At 45.6% G+C, this 23491-nt stretch overlaps 1 protein-coding gene and 1 long non-coding RNA gene across 2 annotated transcripts in view; one reads left to right on the forward strand and one right to left on the reverse strand.

Moving 5' to 3' along the window:
• The first annotated feature begins 86 nt into the window (after positions 1-86).
• Positions 87-23270, forward strand: LOC107989430 (uncharacterized). The gene is made up of 8 exons (XR_001760989.2): positions 87-569; positions 5402-5547; positions 7272-7489; positions 20150-20288; positions 21003-21221; positions 21388-21653; positions 21698-22139; positions 23164-23270. It is a non-coding gene; the product is annotated as an uncharacterized LOC107989430 (long non-coding RNA).
• LOC103388055 (neural-cadherin) overlaps positions 654-23491 on the reverse strand; it is a 42415-nt gene continuing 19577 nt past the window's right edge. The window contains 33 exon segments of the mRNA XM_025061657.1: positions 654-1693; positions 1744-2424; positions 2637-2794; positions 3110-3360; positions 3439-3619; positions 3921-4188; positions 4265-4431; positions 4643-4823; positions 4917-5028; positions 5414-5514; positions 5683-5810; positions 6047-6261; positions 6370-6647; positions 6728-6957; positions 7279-7463; positions 9218-9311; positions 9979-10975; positions 11124-11753; positions 12656-12939; positions 15173-15316; positions 15509-15695; positions 15793-15920; positions 17132-17381; positions 17524-17691; positions 18134-18306; positions 19303-19473; positions 19560-19728; positions 19869-20041; positions 20131-20273; positions 21013-21268; positions 21398-21509; positions 21931-22135; positions 23195-23420. Of these exon segments, the coding sequence (XP_024917425.1) occupies positions 1852-2424; positions 2637-2794; positions 3110-3360; positions 3439-3619; positions 3921-4188; positions 4265-4431; positions 4643-4823; positions 4917-5028; positions 5414-5514; positions 5683-5810; positions 6047-6261; positions 6370-6647; positions 6728-6957; positions 7279-7463; positions 9218-9311; positions 9979-10975; positions 11124-11753; positions 12656-12939; positions 15173-15316; positions 15509-15695; positions 15793-15920; positions 17132-17381; positions 17524-17691; positions 18134-18306; positions 19303-19473; positions 19560-19728; positions 19869-20041; positions 20131-20273; positions 21013-21268; positions 21398-21509; positions 21931-22135; positions 23195-23420 (7538 nt within the window). The 3' untranslated portion in view covers positions 654-1693; positions 1744-1851.

Raw genomic sequence — 23491 nt, forward strand, 5'->3', positions numbered from 1 at the left:
CCATAGGGGGAGCCCAAGGTGCACCAGTTTCCTACATGGGTGTGATAGAAGCTGTAGACGTACTGACAAACTGACTAACTGGTTTTAACCGGTTTTTGTATGACCGCGAAATAATTAAAACACAAAAAGAATAACAACGACCCCTGCAGGAAAAAAAATCAATATTTTAAAGAAACTCAGTTAATCTCATGTTGTTATGGCCTAGTTTTAAACCCGGTCCAGTTTTAAATCGTGTTACTTATAAACCAATCAATTTCAGTTCAAAGTTGTTTTTTAATAATCTTGATCTACCAATGTCTCAAATATACTGTTAAAGTGTTTTTTTTTCATGTTGGTAAAAAATGGCTTGGTTTGACAGTAGCGTAGTTTAATAAATGACACTTTAAGTTTGCTTTATGTCCACATTATTGTATTTTAATTTGTGTGAACGTACAGAGGTTATACCGGATCCCATCAGGGGTAGGCGCTGTAGCCTAAGTCTTACAGAAGGTGACGCAGGTACGTCACAGAAAATGTCGGCAGTAATGAGTATGCGGTCGATAGCGTCACTGAAAAAAAGTTTGTAAGAGGTAAGCTAGACGCTTTTTTAATGAGGTTCAGTGTTAGGTGTTATTAGTTATTAAATCATCAGTTAAAAATGAATCGTTTAATGCTATATTGTGGCCGCGAACTGTAAGTAAACCGACGTTTGGTGTAATGGCGGGACGTGACGATAATTTACAGTATTCAGGTTCATGGGCTACGTAATGAAAACGTTCAAACAATACGATTTAAGATTGATGTGAGAGTGACAGCGAATTGTGTGTGGTCACAGGGTCGTTAAAATCAGCGATGCTAATGTTGCTATTTTTACGCTAATGACATGTTGACTTTCACGCTCAATTCAAGCGGGTTGGTAAATTTGTTGCAACAGACTTCGTAACATATACGTAATTGTGTTCAATTATTTACATTTAAAAAAAGAAGCAAATGAAGTTCTACAAAGATTAGAACTATTCACGTGAACATCTTCTGAAAGACCACAAAAGAAATCAGGGAAAAACACTTTTATTAAAAGTCATATACAAAAGGGAAAATTTGTTTTTTTTTATAAAACATTCAACTGTACATGACATCACACATCAGTAAAATTGAAGCAATGTGTTTCGACACGAACCTGCTTCATTTACCAAATCCATAACAATTTTTATCTACAAGAACAGAGACGTCCTAACAGAATAAGAAACATTTCTGCAACTTCTCACAAATATTTGAATCTAAACTTTTGGTAAAAATACAGGATCCAAACCAAAACTTTTTTAAAAACCCTGATTGTTCTGTGCTCGTTCAGAAACAGTCTGATTAAAGGCTAAATGTGGGTTTCATTTTTTTCTGAAGGACAGTTACATTCTTCTGGCGTTATTCTAACACAAACTCTGGAAATCTCTGAGATCAGTCCAGCTCACAGGTCCGATGAGAGTCCACTAACTCTGCCCACGTCCCTTTACTGGTTCAAGTCTGGCCTTGGGTCTGAACCACATTTTAGATCTGGATCAATCTTCCTCCTCTGTTCCCATTCTATCCCTCAATTCAAGTAAAATCTACGGTACTCTCAACCCTTTTTGGGGATCTGATCTAGAACCTTCTGGAGTCTAACGTTTATTAACGTAGCTAAGAGGTAGACCGGGAAATGATCAGACACAACGCTGGTTGACGTTTATTAACGTAGCTAAGAGGTAGACTGGGAAATGATCAGACACAACGAGTCTGCAGACAAATTTCTCTGCACAAAAAACAAAGAAATCTCAGTCCAAAATGTCTTTGACCACGTAGAACACTGGCTTCTAGTCCTGCTGAGTCATAACGTCATGACTATGGCTCCTGTGGATGTTTTTCTCCACCTTGTCTTGGGGATTGGTCGTAGATCTCGCTGAGCGCCCTAAACTTTGGGCCCCACTGTGACAGCGTGCTATGAACAAACCCTCTATTGTCGTCATCGCCATTCCCTCCAGATGCGATTGACTCCAGTGAACTAAGGCTACCCAACGAAGTCCCCGAACCCTCCACGCACCAGACGTGGTAAGAGTCTGGCGGGAAGGCCTCGTCGTCGTGGTCAGCCTCCCACACTATGTGCGCTACGTAGCTCTTGAAGTCCATGCAGCCCATTGACGACAAATGATCTGCGTCTGTCTTCGCGTTCTTGTCTGTGTTAGCGCTGCAGCTAATGTTTTCAGTGTAGCCACTATTGTCTGGCTGATGCTGGTGGTGTGGGTGTAGAACGCTAAGGTAGGGGGCGCCACAGTTACAGGAAGTGGAAGAAACGGTAGGGAGAATGTCCTCCTGAGAGCTGGGTGAGGACTGGATGAGTGGAGCAGTGGTGCAGGACGATGACTGGGACAGACTGGAACATAGGGGGCGCTTCAGCTCTGTGATGTCATAACCATTCTGGAGATGTAAACAAAAAGGACTTAACCTCTTAGTGGTACTGTAGATCCGAAAAGAATGTCAAAAGAACTTTTTTAAATTCCAAAAAAAAAACTACTTTTAAGCTTTTATACAAATAATACAAATAAATAAATAGAGTAGATATTTTTAACATAATGAACACACAGCGTGGGTTTTCTTTGTTATTGTTACTTGATTGTGTACTTGCACACCTGGTCCTGTTCTCCTCCTCCCTCCTCATTGTAGTTGAGTATGTTTTCTCTAACATCCTCCCAGCTCTGATGTTCATCAGGAATGTGATAAACGCCACGTTTCCTGAACTTGTTACGACTTCCCTTCTGATTCCACACCGTCACTGCCACTAGGACTGCTGCAACCAAACAGTAGAAGAATATGAACACGACACTGGCGTTGTTGGTTATCCATCTTTATCACAGTCTCTCAAGTAAAGTAGCCAGAATGGACATGCAGATCTGTGAGCTGTTTTTTTTCATATTTTTTATATAATTTTTATATAATAGTTTTTAATATAATGTAATCTTAATATTTTTGTATTTTGATTTTTATTTGAATATGAAAATATAAACAACCACTAATATTTTTGTATTTTGATTTTTATTTCAATATGAAAATATAAACAACCACATAAATCTGATCTTGTCTACATTCCGTTGATGTCTCTTACCAAAGAAGACAAGCAGACACATGCTGACGGCCAGGATGGAGCTAGGACTCAGGGCAGACAGATGCTGACCTCTGACCTGACCCAGTTCACAGCGCTGACCTTTGAACCCATCGTGACACCTGCAGCTGAAACTGTCCACCGTTAATGCCTGACACACACCGCCATTGCGACAGGATGACGGTCCACAGGGCGAAGGTCTACATCGCTGCTGACCAGTTTGGTCTGTCTCCATCACCTGACCAGAAGGACACCTGAGGAACAGTATCAGAGTGGGTCAGGACTGAGCCCAGACCTGCTCCAGAGAAGACAGAGTTGATTGGCTTTATTACCTGCACTGGTGTTTCCTCCACAGGTCCACACAGCGCAGTGGACTGGCACATGGTCCGCTAATGCAGGCGTCACTGGAACATCCGGAGGAGACGCCACGCTGATCCAGAACCAGCACCGTGTCCATACTCAGACCGCTCAGAGGTAGAACGTGACCGTTCAAACGAACGTCCCTCAAACAGCCTGGAACAAGAGGGGAGTCCGGGATAAGCCCAGAACCTGATCTTAGATCTGTAAGGAACTAAATCACAACTAAAGTAGTAGGAGTAGCAGGAATTTGGGACTGAGTTCTAAAGAGACTCGAAGACAGACACCAGAGCGACTAGGAATTTGGGACTGAGTTCTAAAGAGAATCGAAGACAGACACCAGAGCAACTGGTAACTTAATGGAACCATTTTTACACAGCAGAGGAACTGATTTGCGTAGTCGTCGCTGGACTTAAATCGATGTGTGCTACTGAAGTGTTTGACCTCTGAATCTCACCCTGGAAGTCACCAGCATCTTCTCCAGTCTTTGGACCCTTTCCCACCACCAGATTGGATGGATGGAGCAACATCTCCCTGTGGTCCCCCAGCTGAGCCTGAACCTCTCGTGAGCCACCACCCTGCTCCACCTTCAGAGTGAAGAGGTTATCGTGTCGACTCAGACTGACCAGGATCCACTGGCCGATGTCCACCTGTTGACCAGGGAGCTGCAGGAAGTTGGTGCCACCACCCAGGTCGGCTCGAACAGAGAGGAGACCTCCTTCGATCTGAGGGGGAAAAAACATCCCTAACGTGAGCAGGAAATTAAAGAGGAAGAAGCGACGGGTGGAGACAGAGACTCACCTCTAGGATGATGTACTCGCTGGCTTCCCTTGAAGACACGGAGAACAGGGTTCCTGTGGCGCTCCTGGTTCGGAGGAACATTTGGATGTTTGTGCGTCTTGTGCTGCTTCCACCTCTGAGCTGGAAACGCATGAAGCTCTTGGGGTCAAAGGAGAATTCTGGGACCACTGAAGAATGGAGGAGCAGAAACAGAAACACAAGCTTAAAACTATGAAAAAAACAAAACAAAATACGTAGTAAACATCATGAAGCATAGAAAAAACATCCATGTGTGGACCAGCAGCTCCTGTGTCCTTCTGATCTTCTCTGTGGACTCTGGTGTTGGAGAGTAAAGGTTCAGGACATCTAACATTACACACACACATACACTCGTCTCACCCGTGTCACACTTGTGTCCGGTGAATCCAGGACGACACTCACAGCTGAACGAACCCCACTCAGCCTGACAGGAGGCGTGGCCTCCACAGGAAGGACTACCTGCCGTCACACACACACCGTCTGTGGGTGTACAGCCCGCGTTACTGCCAACACTCTCTCCTGGAGACGCTAGGTCGTAAACCTGAGGGTTGGGATGGGAGACCGTGATCAAAATCTCAGCCCATTTACCAAGTAAACACGTAAAATGATCGATAAACGTGACAGAATGAGTTACCTGACTATCCACCACCAGGTTTCTAAGGCAGCCTTTAAAACCTTGGTATCTTCTGTGGAGAGACGTTTCCTTAACGCCCCCTAGCTGTAGAGGCTGGAACACGTCCAGATACCTGAATGACAACAGGATTGAGAGATTGGGATTTACAAAACAAAAGCAGGCCATAAATTAGCCGATGTAGATTAAAGTGAAGCTAGGAATCGCTGATAGAAATATTTAAAAAATAAAACCTAAATATTTTAGCTAAAGGTCAATAAAATAAACAATGAATAATAAAATGTACGCACTAAGTAAAAAATAGATTTGAAAAAAAAAAAAATTATTCAAGGTGCAATAAGTAAAAAATAGATTTGAAAAAAAAATTATTCAAGGTGCATCAAACTCAATGCCAGTGAACCTAGAGCAGGGACCATATTTGGCCCCCGCACCAGAGTCTGATCTGAAAGAACAAACAGATCTGTTCACATCTGGTCATTTCTCTCCAGGTGTTTCCTCACCTCTGGTCTCCTGGTGTTTCGCCTGAAGCTCTGCAGGACGACTCATCCAACTCCTGAGTGACACCCACACCACTGCACTGGTCCAGAACCAGGGTCACCGTCTGGACAAACAGGAAGAACCACAAGATCAGAAGGTCCGGTATTTAAATGGACTTTTTCCTCTCATTACCTTGATTTGTTCTCTGACTATCTCTCTACTCATCCATCCATCCATCATCCATCCATCCACCTCTCTCTCGCTCTCTCTCTTTTTCTTTCTGTCTCTCTACCTTCCCATCAGAGATGATGTCCAGTCGATGCCACCGTCTGTCAGTAATAGCAGAACTTTTTGGCAGCTGCAGAGTTAGAATTCCTGATCCGTGGTTTATACTCAGGGCTGGAACGCCGTCTTTCAGTTCTTCGGGAAGAATGAAAAATATGTAAATTATTTTGATTAATTCAGGGAAAATGTTCCAAAAATAGGTTCGGCTAGAAATACGAATACGAATAGTAAAATTTAGCTCAGTTAAAATTAGCCAGAGGATTATCAACGGGTATTCTCCAGAAAGTAAAATTTAGCTCAGTTAAAATTAGCCTGAGGATTATCAAGGATTATCATCATAAAATTTAGAAAATGTTGACATGTAGACTGACCTACAGCGATGAAGTCCTCCTTCGCCTCAGAGTGGGCGGGGACAACTGGTCCATTATAGAGGAGCAGCCCGTTGGGCGACTCAGCCAGAAACTCCAAAGAGATATGACTCTGGAAACAAGGCATGATGGGAGGAAACCAGGCGTAGCTCTGGCCGCTGAAGGTGCGTTTGGTTTGTTGGCACTGAGGCCCATCCAGCAGAGGAGGACACAGACACCTGAGACACAGGAAGTAGCGTTTAGTCAGAAGTGACGCCCATGAAAAACAGGGGAACAGCTAACCTTCAGCTATTCTCCGCGTTAGGTCGTCCACAAACTGCACCCACCTGTATCCCAGAGGTCCATCCTGGCAGGTGCCTCCGTTGAAGCAGGGGTTGCTGGGGTATGCAGCACAAGGCAGATAGTTGACCTCTCGACCCCTGCATCCACACTCGGCGGAGGTCGAGGCTGACAGAGAAACCAGAGACGTGTTCCCGGAGCTGAGCACCAGGGGAGTCTGACTGAAGGAAACCTGGGTGCTGCAGCCTCCAGAGCCGCTGCAGTCGGTGTGAGGACAGTCGTCCACACCCACCTGAGAGATGGACACGCCCACCACCGACTCCAACTTGAAAAATACAGAAGAACAGCAATTACCTTTACAGTAGACTTAAGGTAACCAGCTAAAATCCCAGGTTTTCTTCTCACCTTAACTTTGTTGGCGGCGACGTAGCCCTGCAGCTTCTCAGTCCTGTAGTACGGTGAGCCGTGGGCAGAAAACCACACGTTCAGGTCTTTGTGTCCTGGTTGACCAGCGTCGGCCACAGAGAAGATCTGAACATTCTCTGGTACAGTCTGCATCAGATCAGCCAGTGCCTCACGCAGACGGACGAAAGGACTCTGTTCACCACCACTGAAGAAGTTCTCCACTGTCAGGTCTGCAGCAGAGACAGGAAGAGGTGAAGATGTAGAGGAGAGGAAGAAGGAGTGAGGGGAGAGATGCAGCAAGGTGTGAATGAGGAATGTAAAAATAGAAATTTAGGAGATGTTAAAAAAAGAAAAGGTGGAGGAGAAAAAGAGAGTATGGGGAAATACTGAGTTAAAAAAAAAGTAATTTCCTGTCTACCTAAACCTGCTGGAGAAAATTGTCATTTTTGTCCTCGATTCTATCTGAAAACACCCTGAAGAGTTGCCCCCTGCTGGCTGTTCATTGTAAACCCTCCAACATGAATGTTGTGTGTGTGTGTTCTAGGACTCACTGGACAGTCGCACGGACGCAGCGTTCTGCAGGATGTTCTGACGCAGCTCCATCACCTCCACGCGGGCGGTGGAGATGACGTCAGGCCAGGTGTGGTCAGACACCAGCACCTGCAGGTGGTACGACCCAGGGGGAGTCCCTTCCCTGATGCTGAGCTGACCCGAGGTCTGGTCCAGACTGAAGGCCCTGAGAGGAGGAGGCAGGAGGAGGAGGTCAGTCAGGAAGCTTACTAATTTAATGTAAAGTTATCTATTAGCTACTTTGTCTTTGTCTCTTTCTGAGACAAGCTAAACTAAATTGAGCAAATTCTATGGGTACATTTTTAGGGTAAAATATTTTTAAAAATAACCAATGAATCTTTGGCTAATTTCGAGGTAAACAATTTATGTTTTTTATTTTAATTGTTATTCCATACGTACTGTGATATGAACTAAGGCACAATTGCTTGACTAATTACAACCCTTTTTTCGGTATCAGTCAGGAAGCTTACTAATTTAATGTGTTTAAAGTTATCTAGTAGCTACTTTGTCTTTGACTCTTTCTGAGACAAGCTAAACTAAATTGAGCAAATGCTATGGGTACTTTTTTAGGGTAATTTCTAATGGCTAATTTCTAGAGATAAACAATTAATGTTTTTTATTTAATCTTGATTAACAGCATATTGTTATTCCATACGTACTGTGATATGAACTAAGGCACAATTACGGCTTTTGACTAATTACAACCTGTTCTTTCGGTGTGGCTGATTGATCTGTTAACTGTTCGTCTTTAAATGATGTGGCTGTTGTTTATTTGCTTTATTTCGACAAAACCTTTGTTAGCCGTCGGCTGAGGTGAAACTCAGAGCCGTCGAACTTCTCGCTGCTCTTTTTCCACAACAACAAACTGAACTGCATGGGTTTATGGACAGATGCTGCTCAGCATCTTCATCACCTTCAACTTCTTCTTCTCGTCTTTTTTTTCTTCTTTTTCTTCTTCTTTCCCTTTGTCTTCCTCTTCTTTCTCCACTTTTATTTTTACCTCTCCACATAAACAGCTCAGTGAGGAACAAATTGCTACCTGTCAGCAGCTGTGAGGCGGCAGCATCTCACAGCATCTCTGATCAGGTTTCTCTCTCTCCCTGTCACGTCTTTTGTTCTCAGATCTTTCTCGTCTTTTTCTTCTCGTCAGGATGTGGTGAGAAACAGCAGCAGCAGCAGCAGTGGTAGGTGGTGGGTGGTGGCAGAGAGTGTAATCAGCCTCGCCTTTCAGCGTGTAGCTGTGGAGCCTCATCAAACAAAACCAGCTCCTTCTCCACCTCCTCCACCTCCTGTTCCTCACTGAGCTGCTGCGTGAATTTTCTCTCCTGCTGCTGATTGAGTATAAATATAAAATAACTGTTTCTGATGAGAACAACCTCCTGTTTTTGTCTCCTTTCTCCTTTTCTTCATTTTTCTCTTTCCTGTTTTTTATTTTCTGTGGTCGTTGTGTCTTCACATCTCACACCTATTTTCCTGATCCTTGCGACTGGTTCTTGGAACCTTTCCTACTTTGCAGTGCTTTAATTTTGTCTCAGTTCGTAGAACCGTTTTCCTGCAGGGACAATCCCCATAGTTCCTGGTACTATTACTGTTACTTATGAATATGAGGGCTCTTTTGTTAGTAGTACTAATTACTCTTGTAAAAACCAAAAGTTCCTGAAACTGATTGTTGTTCATGTGGTGGAATTATCCATTGTTTCTGGTACTTGTTTACCCAGTAGGAGCAACACAGTTCTGGGTACTGTGCCTAGTTGCTTGTACTGGCTTCTGTGGTAGAAACACATATTGGTTGGTTCTGTGACTGGTACCTGTGATGGGCTAAGCTCGTTGTTCCTGGAAGTTTTAAATACTTAATAATTCAATGGGAAAAAACTCGTGAAAATCCTGTCACTGTCCGTCATGCACTCCTGAAGCCATTACCTCGAGGTTTGGCCCTGGAATTGGTACTTCTTCTGACTCCAGTCGTCTGGATCCGGAGCCGGAATCTGTCCCAGCACCGTGGTTGGAAGGAACCCTGTCAGGATAAAGAAAAAGGGGAAGAAAAACTATTTTAAATTTAAATTCTCTCAGGGGTTTCACTATCTGAGTGCTGGTTAAACCCCTGTGATGAAAGCCCTCATGCTGTTGATGATGGGCGGTGAAGGTGAGGGCTCCTGTGAGGAGATAAGGAGTCAGGACATGCTTCACTGACAGCGCCGCAGGAGGATGGAGGAGTACTCTTTATCTGAGCCCTTTTTAAACAGCGCCTGCCCCCCTCCTATCGACCCCCCCCCCCCCGTGAAGCTTGTAAAAACCCAGGAGTTTGGTGTGTCTTTGCGTGAGCTTGTTCTGGACCAACACGATGCTTCATCTCAGCAGGTTTATGCACTTTTATGTCCAAAGTCTCCAGAGACAGAAAAAAAACCGCTAAAACGACATCAGACCTTCTTTACAGTGAGTCCACAGATGGTGTGAAATGTTAAATTAGTGATGGGCTGCTGGAGCCTGAGGCTGTGAGCAGCCGACTGTGACCAGATCAGACATAACTACACGAGTGCAGAGCACTGAAAAGGATTTGGGACGTCACGAGACGCAGAGTGTTGCCTGAGTTTTTTTTTTTTACATTCATTTGTTTTTCTTGGAGTCTTGTTCAACTTGGAATATAAATACATCAGGAGTATCAACAAAAACAAATCCTATACCTTCTAAACTGTAGACAATAAAGTGGGTGTGTCCCGGTGAGTGGGCGTGGTCATTCTTGTCCCCAACGATGACTGTCAGTGTGCTGGTTGAGCTCATTTGAGGAGATCCACTGTCGGTCATGAGGATCGAGAGGCGGTACTCTTTCTGTTGCTCGCGATCAAAGGGTCGTAGGGCCGTTACGGCTGCGCTGCCATTTTTCAAGTCAGTCAGATTGAAATTAGCGCCATCGGAGGTGACCGTCAGCAGTTGTATGGAGAACGGGCCGCCGTTTGTGGAGCTGTCACGATCAGTGACGTGGAGCCGGAATGAGGTCTCGTTCATTTGCACGGTCTGTGGAGCCATAGTGTTCTCCCAGACGAGGCCTTGGTACGGAACCTCAAACTCTGGACCGTTGTCATTGACATCCAGCAAGGTCACCATCACTACAGCGGTCCCAGTCAACGGTGGTTTTCCAGAATCTGTGGCCAGGACCACGACCCTGTGCTGTGAGATGTCCTCTCTGTCCAGAGAAGCTGCTACGATCAGCCAACCGGACTGGTCCACCAGGAAATGACCCTGAGGATCCGACTCCCTGGAGATGCTGTAAGAAAAATGTCCATTTGGTCCAGAGTCCAGATCAGAAGCTGTCACCTGAGTTACAATTGTCCCAACGGGGACGTCCTCGTAAATGGACGGAGGCTCGTAGAACTGTGGAACAAAAACAGGTGCGTGGTCATTGGAGTCCTCCACCTGAACCAGACAGTGGACCAGGCTGAAGAAGTCGGCGTCCTCAGCCTTCAGGGTCAGGTTGAACATCCTCTCGTGGGCTTTTTCAAAGTCCAGCTGCTTCTTCAGCTTGATGACACCACGCCGGTTTACTCTGTCTGTCTCCACAAAGAACTTCCTGTCCTCATCCCCCGAGACGATGCTAAAGGTGACTGCAGCGTTCTCACCTTCGTCTCCATCAGTGGCAGAAACAACCAGAACCTCACTGTTGATTTGCAGGTCCTCTGCCACCTAGAGAAGATCCGGGGGAAACAGGATAGTAGTCAGCACATTATTCATAATAAGACTTTTCTTAGCTAGAAAAAGATAAAAAAACAAACAAAACTGAACTGAGTTTCTAACCTTCTGGTGAATTCACCAGAAGATCAGACGGACTCACCTGAGCCGTGTAGACTCTTTGAGTGAAGACGGGCAGATGATCGTTGACATCTGAAACCATGATGGTGGCTGTGCCTGTACCTGCTAACCCGCCACCGTCTCTGGCCTCAACCACCACCAGGTACTGGTCCACAGCCTCCCGGTCTAAAGATCCCAGTACAGTGTAGATGGTCCCAGTGCTGGCATTGATCGAGAAGAGATTGAGGTTGATCTCGTTGCGAACATTTTTGATGATGCTGTAGGTCAGAACGGCGTTCCTGTCCTCGTTGGGGTCGTCCAGGTCCATCGCTCTCATCTCCATCACGGAGGTGTCGGCAGGTGAATTTTCAGGAACCTGACCCAGAAAACACCCGTCCACTTCCAGCACTGGACAAGGGAAGAAGGGTGCGTTGTCGTTAACGTCTCTGACTTCCAGCAGCACATCAGCGAACCCTGTGAGTCCTGTTCCAGCCTCATCTGTGGCGAGGACGAGGAACCTCCAGGCTGGACGTTCTTCACGGTCCAGTCGACGCTGGGCGTAGATCCGTCCAGAGAGTTCGTCAATGGTGAATTCACCACCGGCTCCCTGACCGTGGAGTGAGTAACGAAGGGCAGTTTGATCGGCTTCCTGGTCTGGATCAGTGGCTGAAACCTGCCAAAAGAAGATTAAATGGGAGCTAATTATGTTGCTAACATAGATCTGAAAATACCAGATCAGCAGAAATACAACCCCAAGCAGAAAGTCAAAACGGACATACTGAGCAAAGGGGTTAAATAGAAGTCAACTGGACTGTGTTGGACAAATATTCTAAGGTTCGAATATGAACCTTAAATATTTTCATTTAAGCTAAACATGTTTCAGGGTCTTCCCCTGGAATGTTACATATTTTCATTTAAGCTAAACATGTTTCACTGTCTTCCCCTGGAATGTTACAAACATCTTAAAAACCATGACCGTCAGACAGGAAAGGATTTGGAAAAGTTTTCTTTTGAAGAAAAAAAAACCACAGCACAGAGTGAACTTCCTGACTCCATTTCTGCCGTGACATCAGTTTCTCTGGTTGTTGACAGTCAGTGGAGCTTCAGCAGAGAGAATACGATTAAAGAAGAAGGTGACAACAGGGGGCAGCAGGAGCGTAAACCCCCCAGACCTGGACCTGGACCTGGACCTGGAATTGCACTTGCTTCACTTCACCTGCAGGAATTGATTGGACCTGCTCTCATTTCTCCTCTAATGTTCTCCACGGGTGTTTCTGCTCTGACCTCCTCTAGGAACTCCCTTCAGAGAACTCGGAGAAAATCTCATTTTTATTTTGATTACTGCGACCGTTCACTCTGAGTTTGGTTGACCTGCATCATATTAGGAGGAAATTGATACAAGTGTGAAAGAGAAGAAGAAGAAGAAGAAGGAAGGAAACGACTTCAAAGACTGGGGTGAACGAACCCTGCGGTGAAATTTGAAAAAGAAGAAGGTGGAAAGGGTGTCCAACTGAAGCGCCAAAGCAACACGTTCACAATTCCTTATTTTAATAACGGTGACTCATGTTCACTGACCTCCAGGATGAAGACTGGGAGCTGCGTGAGCTCCTCCGTCACCGTGGCGTGGTATTCAGTCTGGCCGAAGACTGGCGCTTCATCGTTACGGTTCACCACCTTGACCACCACCAGTGTTTCGTTCTCCCACTTCCCATCGGACGCCACCAGCCGCAGCTCGTAACACTGCTCCATCTCATAGTCCAGAGGCTGAGCCACGAAGATGGTTCCCACCTCAGGCTCCACGTCGAAGCTCCCCATGCTGTTTCCTGAGGTGAGCTGGTAACGTAGCTTAGCATTGGCACCTGGAGATGACAGGAAGATGAGGAGCGTGACGGAGGAAAGAAATCATGTTGTCCACTATGATACAGGACATCTGGAGACAGCAGAGACGTGTCATGACAAACAAAGAACATGGAATGATGTTTCTCAAGAATCAACTTTTTTTTTTTTTGCTGTAGTTTTCAGACTAATTCAGTGAAGTTGGAATATTTACGCCTGACGATCTCTCAGAAAAGCTGTTATAATGAATGACCTCTGACACCGTAACCAGTCTGGACCAGTCAGAGTCCTGCGTTTCTCCAGGCACCGTCAGACTCCACACCCAGGGATGGCAGCACTATAATCTGTGAATCAGTGGCTTCACAAAGTGACTCCAACCTGAAGGCTGAAGTCTGTTTCCTCTGATCTCTCTTTTTCAACGTTCCCAGCCTCACTTTGTCTGAGATTCCAACACACACACACACACTCACACTCGGGACCTGGAGGCAGCTCCGTCTCAGTCCACTCTGATCTCTGTTTACCAGCACCCAAGGAGAAAAAACACCATCTGTGGAGATCTGTGGAGTATCTCCATGACCATGTTAGTGTGTGTGTGTGTGTGAGTGTGTGTGTGTGTGTGTTAAATGTGTATTCAGGGAGTGGTGAGGGAATATGAGAGTCTTTTTGCCCAAGGCAGCCTCTCTAATGATCAGTCTGGCCATATGGTGCTGCCCTCTTAAACCATACACTCTCTCACACACACACACACACACACACACACACACACACACTGGTTTTAATTCTCAGCCCAGAAGAAGCTCAGAATTGCGATGGAGGTCAGATGAAGTGGACCGGAGGGGAAAGTCATCCCTGAGCACAGACTGCAGGTTGAAACTTTTAGAAACCGAAGAACTCACAGCGTGTTGAACTGCAGATGGTCTTAAATGTGGATCTCAATTATTTTTTTAAAACTAGTAACAACAAAAATCTGTGATTTTTAGCTGCACAGGAAACAGGACCTTGTGGTCCTCTACTGCCTCCTGTGGTCATTCAGCAGGTCACCCCTTCTTTCTCCTTTTCAGTCTTTATTATTATGATGACTTTTTCCTCCCACTTCTCCTCCATCATCATCATCATCATCTTTTTATTTCTTTGGGGGTTGGGGGGGTCTTACTCCTCAACATTATTATCCTCATCATCTTATACAGTCGATCCCTCTCATCATTATACAAATGTTTTTTTACTCCTTCTCCTCATTTCCTGTTCAGTGTAACATGTACCAGCCTCCTGCCAGACTCTGTGTGTGTCTGCATGTCTTTATGTGTGCTCGGGTATTTGTGTTGTTGTATGTGAGACAGAGAGAGAGACAGAGAGAGACAGAGAGAGAGACTCAACTCAGTAGAATAATAAAAAAAAAACCCTCTTGATCTCATTAACAGATGCTCTTAATCTGCACTTTTTACACTTGAAGAACCAGAGCAGCAGCAAAACCAAAACCACCAGGCTGCTGCTGCTGCTGCTGCTGCTGCTGCTGCGCCTAATCAGCTTTAGATAGGAGGCAGGAAGGAGGTGGAGGAGCAGTAATCTAAAGCCTTTCCCTCCACTCTCCCCATCTTTGATTATCCACACAGGGTAGAAATAAATGAATAAAGACACACACAAACACACACAAACACACAAGCACAGATTGATGTGAACAAAATTATTAAAAATATTTTTTTTTACATCTCAGTTTCTGTATAAACTGTAGGGGGCGTCATCATCACTGCATAAAGTGCTGAGTCATGCTGTCATTCCTCAGACTGAGTCAGACTTTTTCAGCTGCTCATTGGTTAAGATGACGCTGTCTGTGTGCCGTCTCAGAAATAAAAATAATATTCAAAAAAAAAATTTTTTTAGAATAAAATAATAACTGGATCACACTGTGAAGAAAAAGTTTGGGGAAAACTAGGGGTGTCAGAAAGAGGGGGAGAAAATCTCCAGAGGATGTGAGACAGAGGGAGCGTGGGAGGAAGAAGTAAAAGATAAAGATAAAAAAAAACCCAACAAAGATAAATAACAAACAGACGTCACTTTATTCTGAGCAGAGAAAACCCCAGAGAGGAGGAGGGAGAAACTCACAAGGAGTAAAGCTGAGCGAGGACAAACAAACAGACAAAGATCAAAAACTGAAGGAACGGCAACATCCGCTAATGAGCAGTGAAAAGAAGTGGATGAAGGAGAGCAGGAGAAGAAGAAGGAAACGGAGAGAGGAGTAAAGGAGTCCCTCAGACTCACCTTCATCTTCGTCGTTAGCAGTGACAGTGATGATGATGAATCCCACCTCCTGGTCCTCCTCCACACTCACCTCGTACACAGAGTTGAGAAACGCTGGAGCGTTGTCGTTAACGTCAGTGACGTAGATCCTGACGTAGGCCGTGTCTAAAACACACATGACGTGAGGCTAACTTGAAATAAAATGCTAATATTAAACCAAAAGCTAATGTAGAACCATATGCTACTGTAGAGACAGGTGCTAATTCAAAACCAAATGCTAATTTAAAACCTTACTTGAAGGTGAGACAAATTTCAAACCAATTCTTAAGGATCTAAAGCCCGTTGCTGCACAGTTACCAGTGTTAGGTTGTCCATGTTGACCTATCCTCGCCGACTCTGAGCCGTCCTGTGACTGGACCTCCACCAAGTATGAAGATTTCTGCTCCCGGTCGAAAGAAGCCCGAGTGACTATGATCCCGCTGCGGGAATCGATGCTGAAGAGCCGGGAGTCTCCGCTCTCATCCTTCAGGATGGAGTAACGAACCTGAGGAGGGAAGTCCGGGAAGACGGGATAAAGAAGATGCAGAAATACAAGAGCAGGAAGTGGAGGAATAATGAGAGCAGACGTTGATGCTCCTCACCAGCCCATGTAGCCCAGAATCCAGGTCTGTGGCCGACACCTGGGCCACGGACGTTCCGATCTCTGCTCCCTCAGGAACCGTGGCCTCGTACGTTGACGACAGGAAGAAGGGAACGTTATCGTTCACATCTGAGGAGAACAAAACAACAGGATTTAGCTGGTTTTGGCCTGAGCCTGCCTGCCATGACTTTGACTGGCAGCAGCTGTTAGAATATTCCAAATTGATTTAGGTTTTGGCTCCCGGAGGAGATCAGATCAGGGACAACGCCACAGAAACAAACTCTTCCATCAGGTTCCACCGTCTCATGACTCAGGATTCTTCTCGTCATTCAGAGAGAAAACAGTTGACCCGGAAAAATATTCCTCAAACTCCTGAAAACTCCATGAAGCAGCTCTCGTCACCGTGAGGCTCCACTGAGCCAATTACAGCCTCTGATGTGGGTCTGTTCAGAGCCAATCATGGTCAGGAAGTGCTTCCTCCTTTACCTCCTGTTCTCCCTCTTCCTCCTCACTCCAGCAGCCTATAGAAGCTGATTGGGATGTGAGTCAGTGGGGCTAATGACAAGCCACCGACAGCTGCTGCTATTTTTGTTCCTCTTCTCCTTCCCCTCAGTGATGGACTGACGAACAATAATGATTATAATAATGTAATAAAATAATGAAAGATAAAGATGGCAGCTCCTCTCTCTGCTCCTCTCTCTCTGTGTTAATGAGACTGTTCAGACTAGAGTAAACTGAACATTGGATAGTTAAATAATAACACCTGCCTGATAAATGTAATGTAATGTATGACACACTAGGTGTCAAATTACACCATGGACTATGATGAAGAAATAATAGAAATTATATTTTCAACATTTAAAGACTTTTGGCTCTGGACCTCATCTGGTCTGTTGTTGGCTGACTACACTGTTGGTCTGTACCAGGACTGTTGTAGCTAACGTTAGCTCTGTTGTCTGTACCAGGACCGTTGTAGATAACGTTAGCTGTGGTGTCTGTACCAGGCCTGTTGTAGCTAACGTTAGCTCGGGTGTCTGTAACAGGACTGTTGTAGCTACCGTCAGCTCTGGTGTCTGTTCCAGGACTGTTGTAGATAACGTTAGCTGTGGTGTCTGTACCAGGACTGTTGTATCTAACGTTAGCTCTGCTGTCTGTACCAGGACTGTGGTAGCTAACGTTAGCCTTGGTGTCTGTACCAGGCCTGTTGTAGCTAACGTTAGCTCTGTTGTCTGTACCAGGACTGTTGCAGCTAACGTCAGCTCTGGTGTCTGTACCAGGCCTGTTGTAGCTAACGTCAGCGCTGGTGTCTGTACCAGATCCAAATCAGACTGTAACCTCACCTGTAACGTTGACATAGACGGTGGTGAAAGAAGCAAGCGGTACGGCAGCCACGTTCTGAACACGAACTCTGAGGGTGAAGAAGCTGGTCGTCTCAAAGTCAAGGTTCTCGGCCACCAGGATGGACGCAGAGCCGTCTGCTCTGTTGGGTTTGATATAAAACCGAACCGGCATGTTGGTCTCTGGAACCTGGCCCTCCTCCAGGTTGTAGGTGACGCGAGGGTCACCGAGGGGAGATGTGGCCTTGACAGTCTGAAGAGCAGAGAAGAAGTAAATGGCCCTCAATGAATGGATGATGATGATGATGATGAAGAGCCTTAAGACCAAAATCTTCAACTGTCAGGTTGAACTAAGGATCCTCCCAGTTCTCCCAGTTCTGGTCATCATAACTCACCACTATCTTGGCATCTCTGACGGTGTTCTCAGGGACAGTGACCCAGTACTCCTGCTGCTCCCACTGTGGAGGCTGGTTGTGGACGTTGGTGATGATCACCGTCAGATCCACTGAGCTGCTGCGTTTTCCTCCGTCGGACGCCACGATCTGTCGACTGATCCTAGACGTCTACAGACCACAAAAGTGTTCATTTATTTGTTAATTATCAGCCGGGTGTCAGTAGAGGGTCACTGTTCTACTGTGGGCCCCGTGATATGGGCCGCTAGAGGCTGAATGCTGTCTTAAGTGCAGGGCGGGCATATTCTACATCGATTGTCAAGTGGGGTGCCCCCTGTTGGAAGAGCACTGCTACAAGTGGAGGTTTTGCCTTGTACCTACAGACAGCAAGGCTGCCATGGGGCAGTATATAGCCTACGTCATTCCTATGGCTGCCATGGGGCAGTATATAGCCTACCAAGTCTGGAATCAAACTAACAACCCTCCATGGTTACGGCAGCTGCACTACCCACTGAGCTACAGTTCCATGGTTGTTTGATCAACCTGGGGTACCAGTCTTTAAATGACCAGAGTCATTTACTTTCATCTACCTTCAGTGCTGTCTGTCTCTGACCTGTGAGATTGGCTGATTGACGTAAATCCAACCAGTTGCAGGGTTGATCTGCAGGTACGCCGGCTCCTGATTGGACAGGGAGTAGGTGATGGCTGCGTTGCTGCCCTGGTCATTATCGTGTGCCGCCGCTCGGAGGAAGCTAGTCCCCACCGGGGTGTCCTCTCTCAGAAAGTCTGTCAGACACGATTAGAGGTCGAAGAAGGAAGAAGACATTGGTGAACATTACAGCTTTAATTCACAGAATTTGTCCTGAACTCCGGTAAAAAAAAATTCTGATTGAGCTGAGCTGAATCTCAGTCAGTATTTCCCATCACGCTGAGTGAATGGAGGCAGATATTATAATAGGAACAGAGCAGTGTTTTGTGGCGTCAGCAGTGTCGCCTCATTCACTCATTTCTGGGTCCCTGCGCTGACTTTATGGACTAAATTTATGGAGGTAACCCTGGATCCTGCTGACTGGGGAGAGTGTCAGCCCCGATCAGACGCCACCGCCACCACCGCTGCTGCTGCTGCTGCTGCTGCTTTTTCTGCTGTTATACTGCATTTTCAGGCTTTATGTCAATAATAATGTCCCTGTGACATTTGTGGTCCTGGAAGGAAATGTTTCACTCTGAATAATTACCTCAGATCTGCTGAGCCCAACGTTTGTGACAAACCCACAAAAAAAAAAACAAAAAAAAAAAACAGCAGGTCTGGTGTGTTTAAGAAAATGAGCTGTGAGTGAGAAGACTCGCCTTCAAAACAAAACACCTCTTCATCGTAAATGTCTGTAACAATAACCAGACAGAGATTCTGTTCAAAACGATCTCATATGAATATATTTATAAGACTCACCTAACAACCTCAGCCTTAACACCAGTTCATTTTCATTTGTATTCAGCGGCACTAACACTGTGAGAAAGTTCTGCCGTAAAAACCAGAGAAAGACAGAAAGTCGACCATTTCCTGTTTGTGATTGAATGAAAATCTATGTCCCAGAAAAGATTGAACTCTGCTGTTCAATAGTTAATGAGTCGCTGTGACGAAGAGCTGAGCCTTTGATCAAACACAGATAAAAAGAAATCAGTGAGAGTAGGAAACAAATATTTTATCTGCCTATCAAGATGACACACACACACACACACACACACTGGTAATAACTATCTGGTGTTATTACACGGTGTACTCACACTGGTAGCGACTGTTCTCAAACTTCGGATCGTTGTCGTTCTCATCTGTGATCACCACCGTGACCTGGCAGATCCCGATGAGCGGCTCGTCCGCCTGGTCTGTGGCCGTCACGGACAGCGTGAACTCTCTCTGACGTTCACGGTCGAAACTCACCGCGGTGGTGATCACGCCTGACAGACAGATGTCAGAACTACAGCGTCGCTATATTTTTACTACAAATCACTGTGATAACAGTCGCTGTAGCTGTGGACGTTACCGGAGTCAGGATCGATGTCAAAGCTAGAAGACACCCCGTCTCTCGCCATGATGCCGTACTTGACCTCTCCGTTGACCCCCATGTCGGCATCTTCGGCCTGGACCTGAAGAACAAATGTCCCAGGAGGCTGGTTCTCAAGGACGGCAGCGTTCAGACTGGAGCTCTGACACCGGGAAGAATGTGTTATATGTGATTCTATTTGTGAGTTTTATCAAACAGAAATGGCAACAACTTGGACGAAATGATTGAAATTCAGAGTCGACAGGTAATAAATCAAAACGGTTTTTTAAGTAATGGACTTTGACTCACTTCCTGGAAAACTGGTTTGTTGTTGTTGATATCATTAATTCCCACAATGACCTGGGTGGAGCTGCTGAGAGGGTACGGACCGCCAGAGAGGTTGTCGTCTGTGGCTGTGATGTTGAGAACATACTGAGGTCCCATCAGCCTCGGGGGCGGACTCTTCCTCAGCTGGATGATTCCTGAGAACAAACAAACAAACCTGGAGTTGAGACTCAGACAGACCGGACCAGACTTCACCTTCTTCTCCTCCTCGTCTTCTCTTTTTCACCTTTTTGTCTGTCCAGCAGGAAGTTGCTGTCCTCGTTTCCTCCTGTGATGGCGTAGGAGACGGCGTCTCCATCGGGGTCGTTGGCGTGGACGATGGCGACCAGGGTGTCCGGTCCTGCGTCTTCACTGAGGAACGTCTTGTACCTGAGAGACAGGGAGGTAAAAAGAAAGAGGTGGAATTAGAGCGGCTCCCGCTGAACAGCAAATAAAGTTTGAACAAATAAATAATTTAAAAAAATAACAAAGTTGGGAGAAAAAAAAAGTGCCAAGGACGAAGGAGGGAAGGAGTCAGACAGAGGAGCGAGAGAAGAGAGGAGGTGAAAACCCAGAGAGGAGTACTGCAGGAGTAAAAATAGATTCTGGTTTTAGGAAAAAATAAATGTAATTAGCATAGTGAGTCTGTGGGCGAGAGACACTGACTGTGACAGGAGAGTGGAGGGTGGGGGGGGATGAAGAGATAATGTAAAGGAGAGACGGGGAAGATGAAGAGGGGGAGAGAAATGAGATAAGAGGAGAAGCGTAACCATGATAACGAGGAGGGGGTGAGGAAAAGAAGGAGTCGGAGATGGAGCAGAGAAGAAGAAGAGATAGAAGAGTGAAGAAAGGAGAAAAAGTAAAAAAAAAATAAAGCTCACACCAAACCTCATAGAGAAAATCAGTGATTCTAGCTCCCCGAGAGACAGCAGATGCTGGTCCACTGTCGCCTCTTGTGGTCAGTTTGTGTCACTGAGGTAAATCTGACCATTTCAAACATGAAGTCACAAAGTAACACGTTTGATTTTAGTGATGGAGAAAGCAGTAGATTTAACTCCGGACCACGGCGTCTGTTTGAGCTAAAATGACTGATTTTCTCTATGGACTTTTGAATGGTAGAGTAACCTACACGCTCTGGGAAAAGATTGGTGCTTCGTCGTTCACATTGGAGACCCTGATGCGTACGGAGGCGGAGCCTGTACGAGGAGGCGTCCCCGCGTCCACGGCCACTACCACAAACTCGTAGATGTGATTGGACCGTTCGTAGTCGAGGCCGCGGGCCGAATTGACGACCCCCCCTGACGTGATGTCAAAGGCTCCGTCTCCACCGTGGATGAAGTAAGAGATCTTGGAGTTAACACCAGAGTCACAGTCACGAGCGTGGACTGAGGAGAGAGAAGAGGAGGAGGACGACGATAAAGACAATCTGGAAACAGATTCTACCTTTAACTAATTGTATATGTGTGTGTGTGTGTGTGTGTGTGTGTGTGTGTGTGTGTTTCAGTGTGTAAAACCTTGCAGCAGCGACGTTCCTGCTCGGACGTTCTCAGGAACATTGTCTCTGCTGTAGATGGACTGCAGGAACTCTGGAGTGCAGTCGTTCTCATCTGTTACATCAACCACCACCTGCAGGGGGCCCCCTCACCGTTAACCCAACTCATAAAATCCTGAACCTGATCTTGTTTATATGGAGATGAAGCTCTTTTACACCAAAGTCCAGAGAAAAAAAAATCTGTCATTTTATATCAATGGGACAAATGTGGAACACAGGTTGAGATGTAATTTTAGTTCAATGGGACAAATGTAGAACACAGGTTGAGATGCTGCTGCCTCTTGTGGTCAGTTTGTATAACACCAGAGTAAAAGTTAAATAGAATTTATAAACTTTGTCACTGGAGCAGCAGTGCTATGAGGCAAAATCATTGTTTTTTTCTATGGACTTTTCTATGGTCTGGAAGAGATGTTATCTCGAAAATTATGTCATTTTTGTTTCTGGAATTTACCCATGATTCTCTGTGTGTGTGTGTGTGTGTTTGTGTGCACTGACCTCAGTCACACTGCTCAGGCCAGTATCCGGCTCCGACGCTCTGACCTGCAGGACGTAGACGTTGTGTCCGCTCTCATAGTCCACAGTGTGGGTAAGTCTGAGAGCGCCGCCCTGCTGGTCAACGCTGAACACGTTCCCTGGATTGACCAGCAGCAGATAAGAGAGAGACTTCATCTGGAAGCTGACAGCCTGGACCACTGCCACACTGTGTGAGTGGAGAAGGAGGAGCAGAAGTTTTTTATCCACCGACTTCATAAACGGTGAGGTTTGAAACTGAAACACTTCAACAACATGCAAAAAAAAAACAGAAAAAAAAAACTGACACACTTACAACAATAGGACACACACGCGACTCACATGGTGGCATGGATACTTGGATATTAATACAATGTGCTTTACTCCCCTCAGGGGCAAACACACACACACACACACACACACATGTGTATTCAGAGGTTGCTTTTAATAAATATTTGAATTTGTCACACGTTCAAATTCTGAGCCTCAGGACACAAACACAACTGCATCCTCTTCATCTTTGACCTACTCCTCCTCCTCCCCCCCGTTCTCCTTCTCCGCCTCCTCTTCTCTCTTATCTCTTGACTCCTCCATCCCACTCTCCTCCTCCTCCTCCTCCTCTTCTTCTTCCTCCTTTGTTCATTCCTCTCACCTCTTTCTCTCCATCTTTTCTTTTGTCTCGCTCCATAGGGCTCATCTTTATATGCATCAAATGACATCTCACACACACACACACACACACACACACACATTGAGCAGTAAAATGTAAATCATGTTCCTCGGGGATAAACACACACAGAAACCTCTGTAACATCAGTAACAAACGCACACACACACACACCACAGATCAACTTTTGGCTAATCTTAGAACTTATCCCCTGTTGGTCAACATTTTTACTACAGTGTTTCCGTAGTTCACCTCACGTCACCTTAACGTTGAAGCTACTGTTCTAACTCTAAGTTATCATTAATTATTTTGATTTTAAGCTGTTGAGATTTCTAGTTATTTGCCATATTTTGTCTCAGCTAATTATTTAAGCTACTTACTTAGCATTCAAATCCATTTAGCTACGTTAGCTTCAAGTTTAAACACAGATATTTGCTGGACTTATACACTAGCTAATTTTTTTTCAACTGATGTTGGTTTATTTCTGTGATTCTTTCCAAACAAGTCAGGAAGTCAAACAGAATCCTTTGCTCTTTTTTTTCCAATACCAGGTCAATGACATCGTCAACTGCAGTGACTCACATTTGGCCAGCAGGGGTGTTCTCAGGCACCTTCAGCCTGTAGGTGGTGTTGGTGAACTGCGGCGATCGGTACCCGGCCAGGATGGCCACGGCGGCAGATGGTCCTTTACGTCCCTGTTCATCCAGCGCCTGGACGTGCAGCCGGTACTCTTTACTGGGGCTCAGGGGTCGACCTGTGGTTCGGATTTCACCGGAACGACGTCCCACCTCGAAGCAGTCGTCGCCATCTGGAAAGTTGGCGGGTAAGAAAAAAAATCATAAAAGTTTTAGTAAACTTTGACAAGGTGTTGAATATATT

The sequence above is a fragment of the Cynoglossus semilaevis genome, chromosome 13, assembly GCF_000523025.1.
Source record: "Cynoglossus semilaevis isolate Cse_v1.0 chromosome 13, Cse_v1.0, whole genome shotgun sequence".
Classification (NCBI taxonomy): Eukaryota; Metazoa; Chordata; class Actinopteri; order Pleuronectiformes; family Cynoglossidae; genus Cynoglossus; species Cynoglossus semilaevis.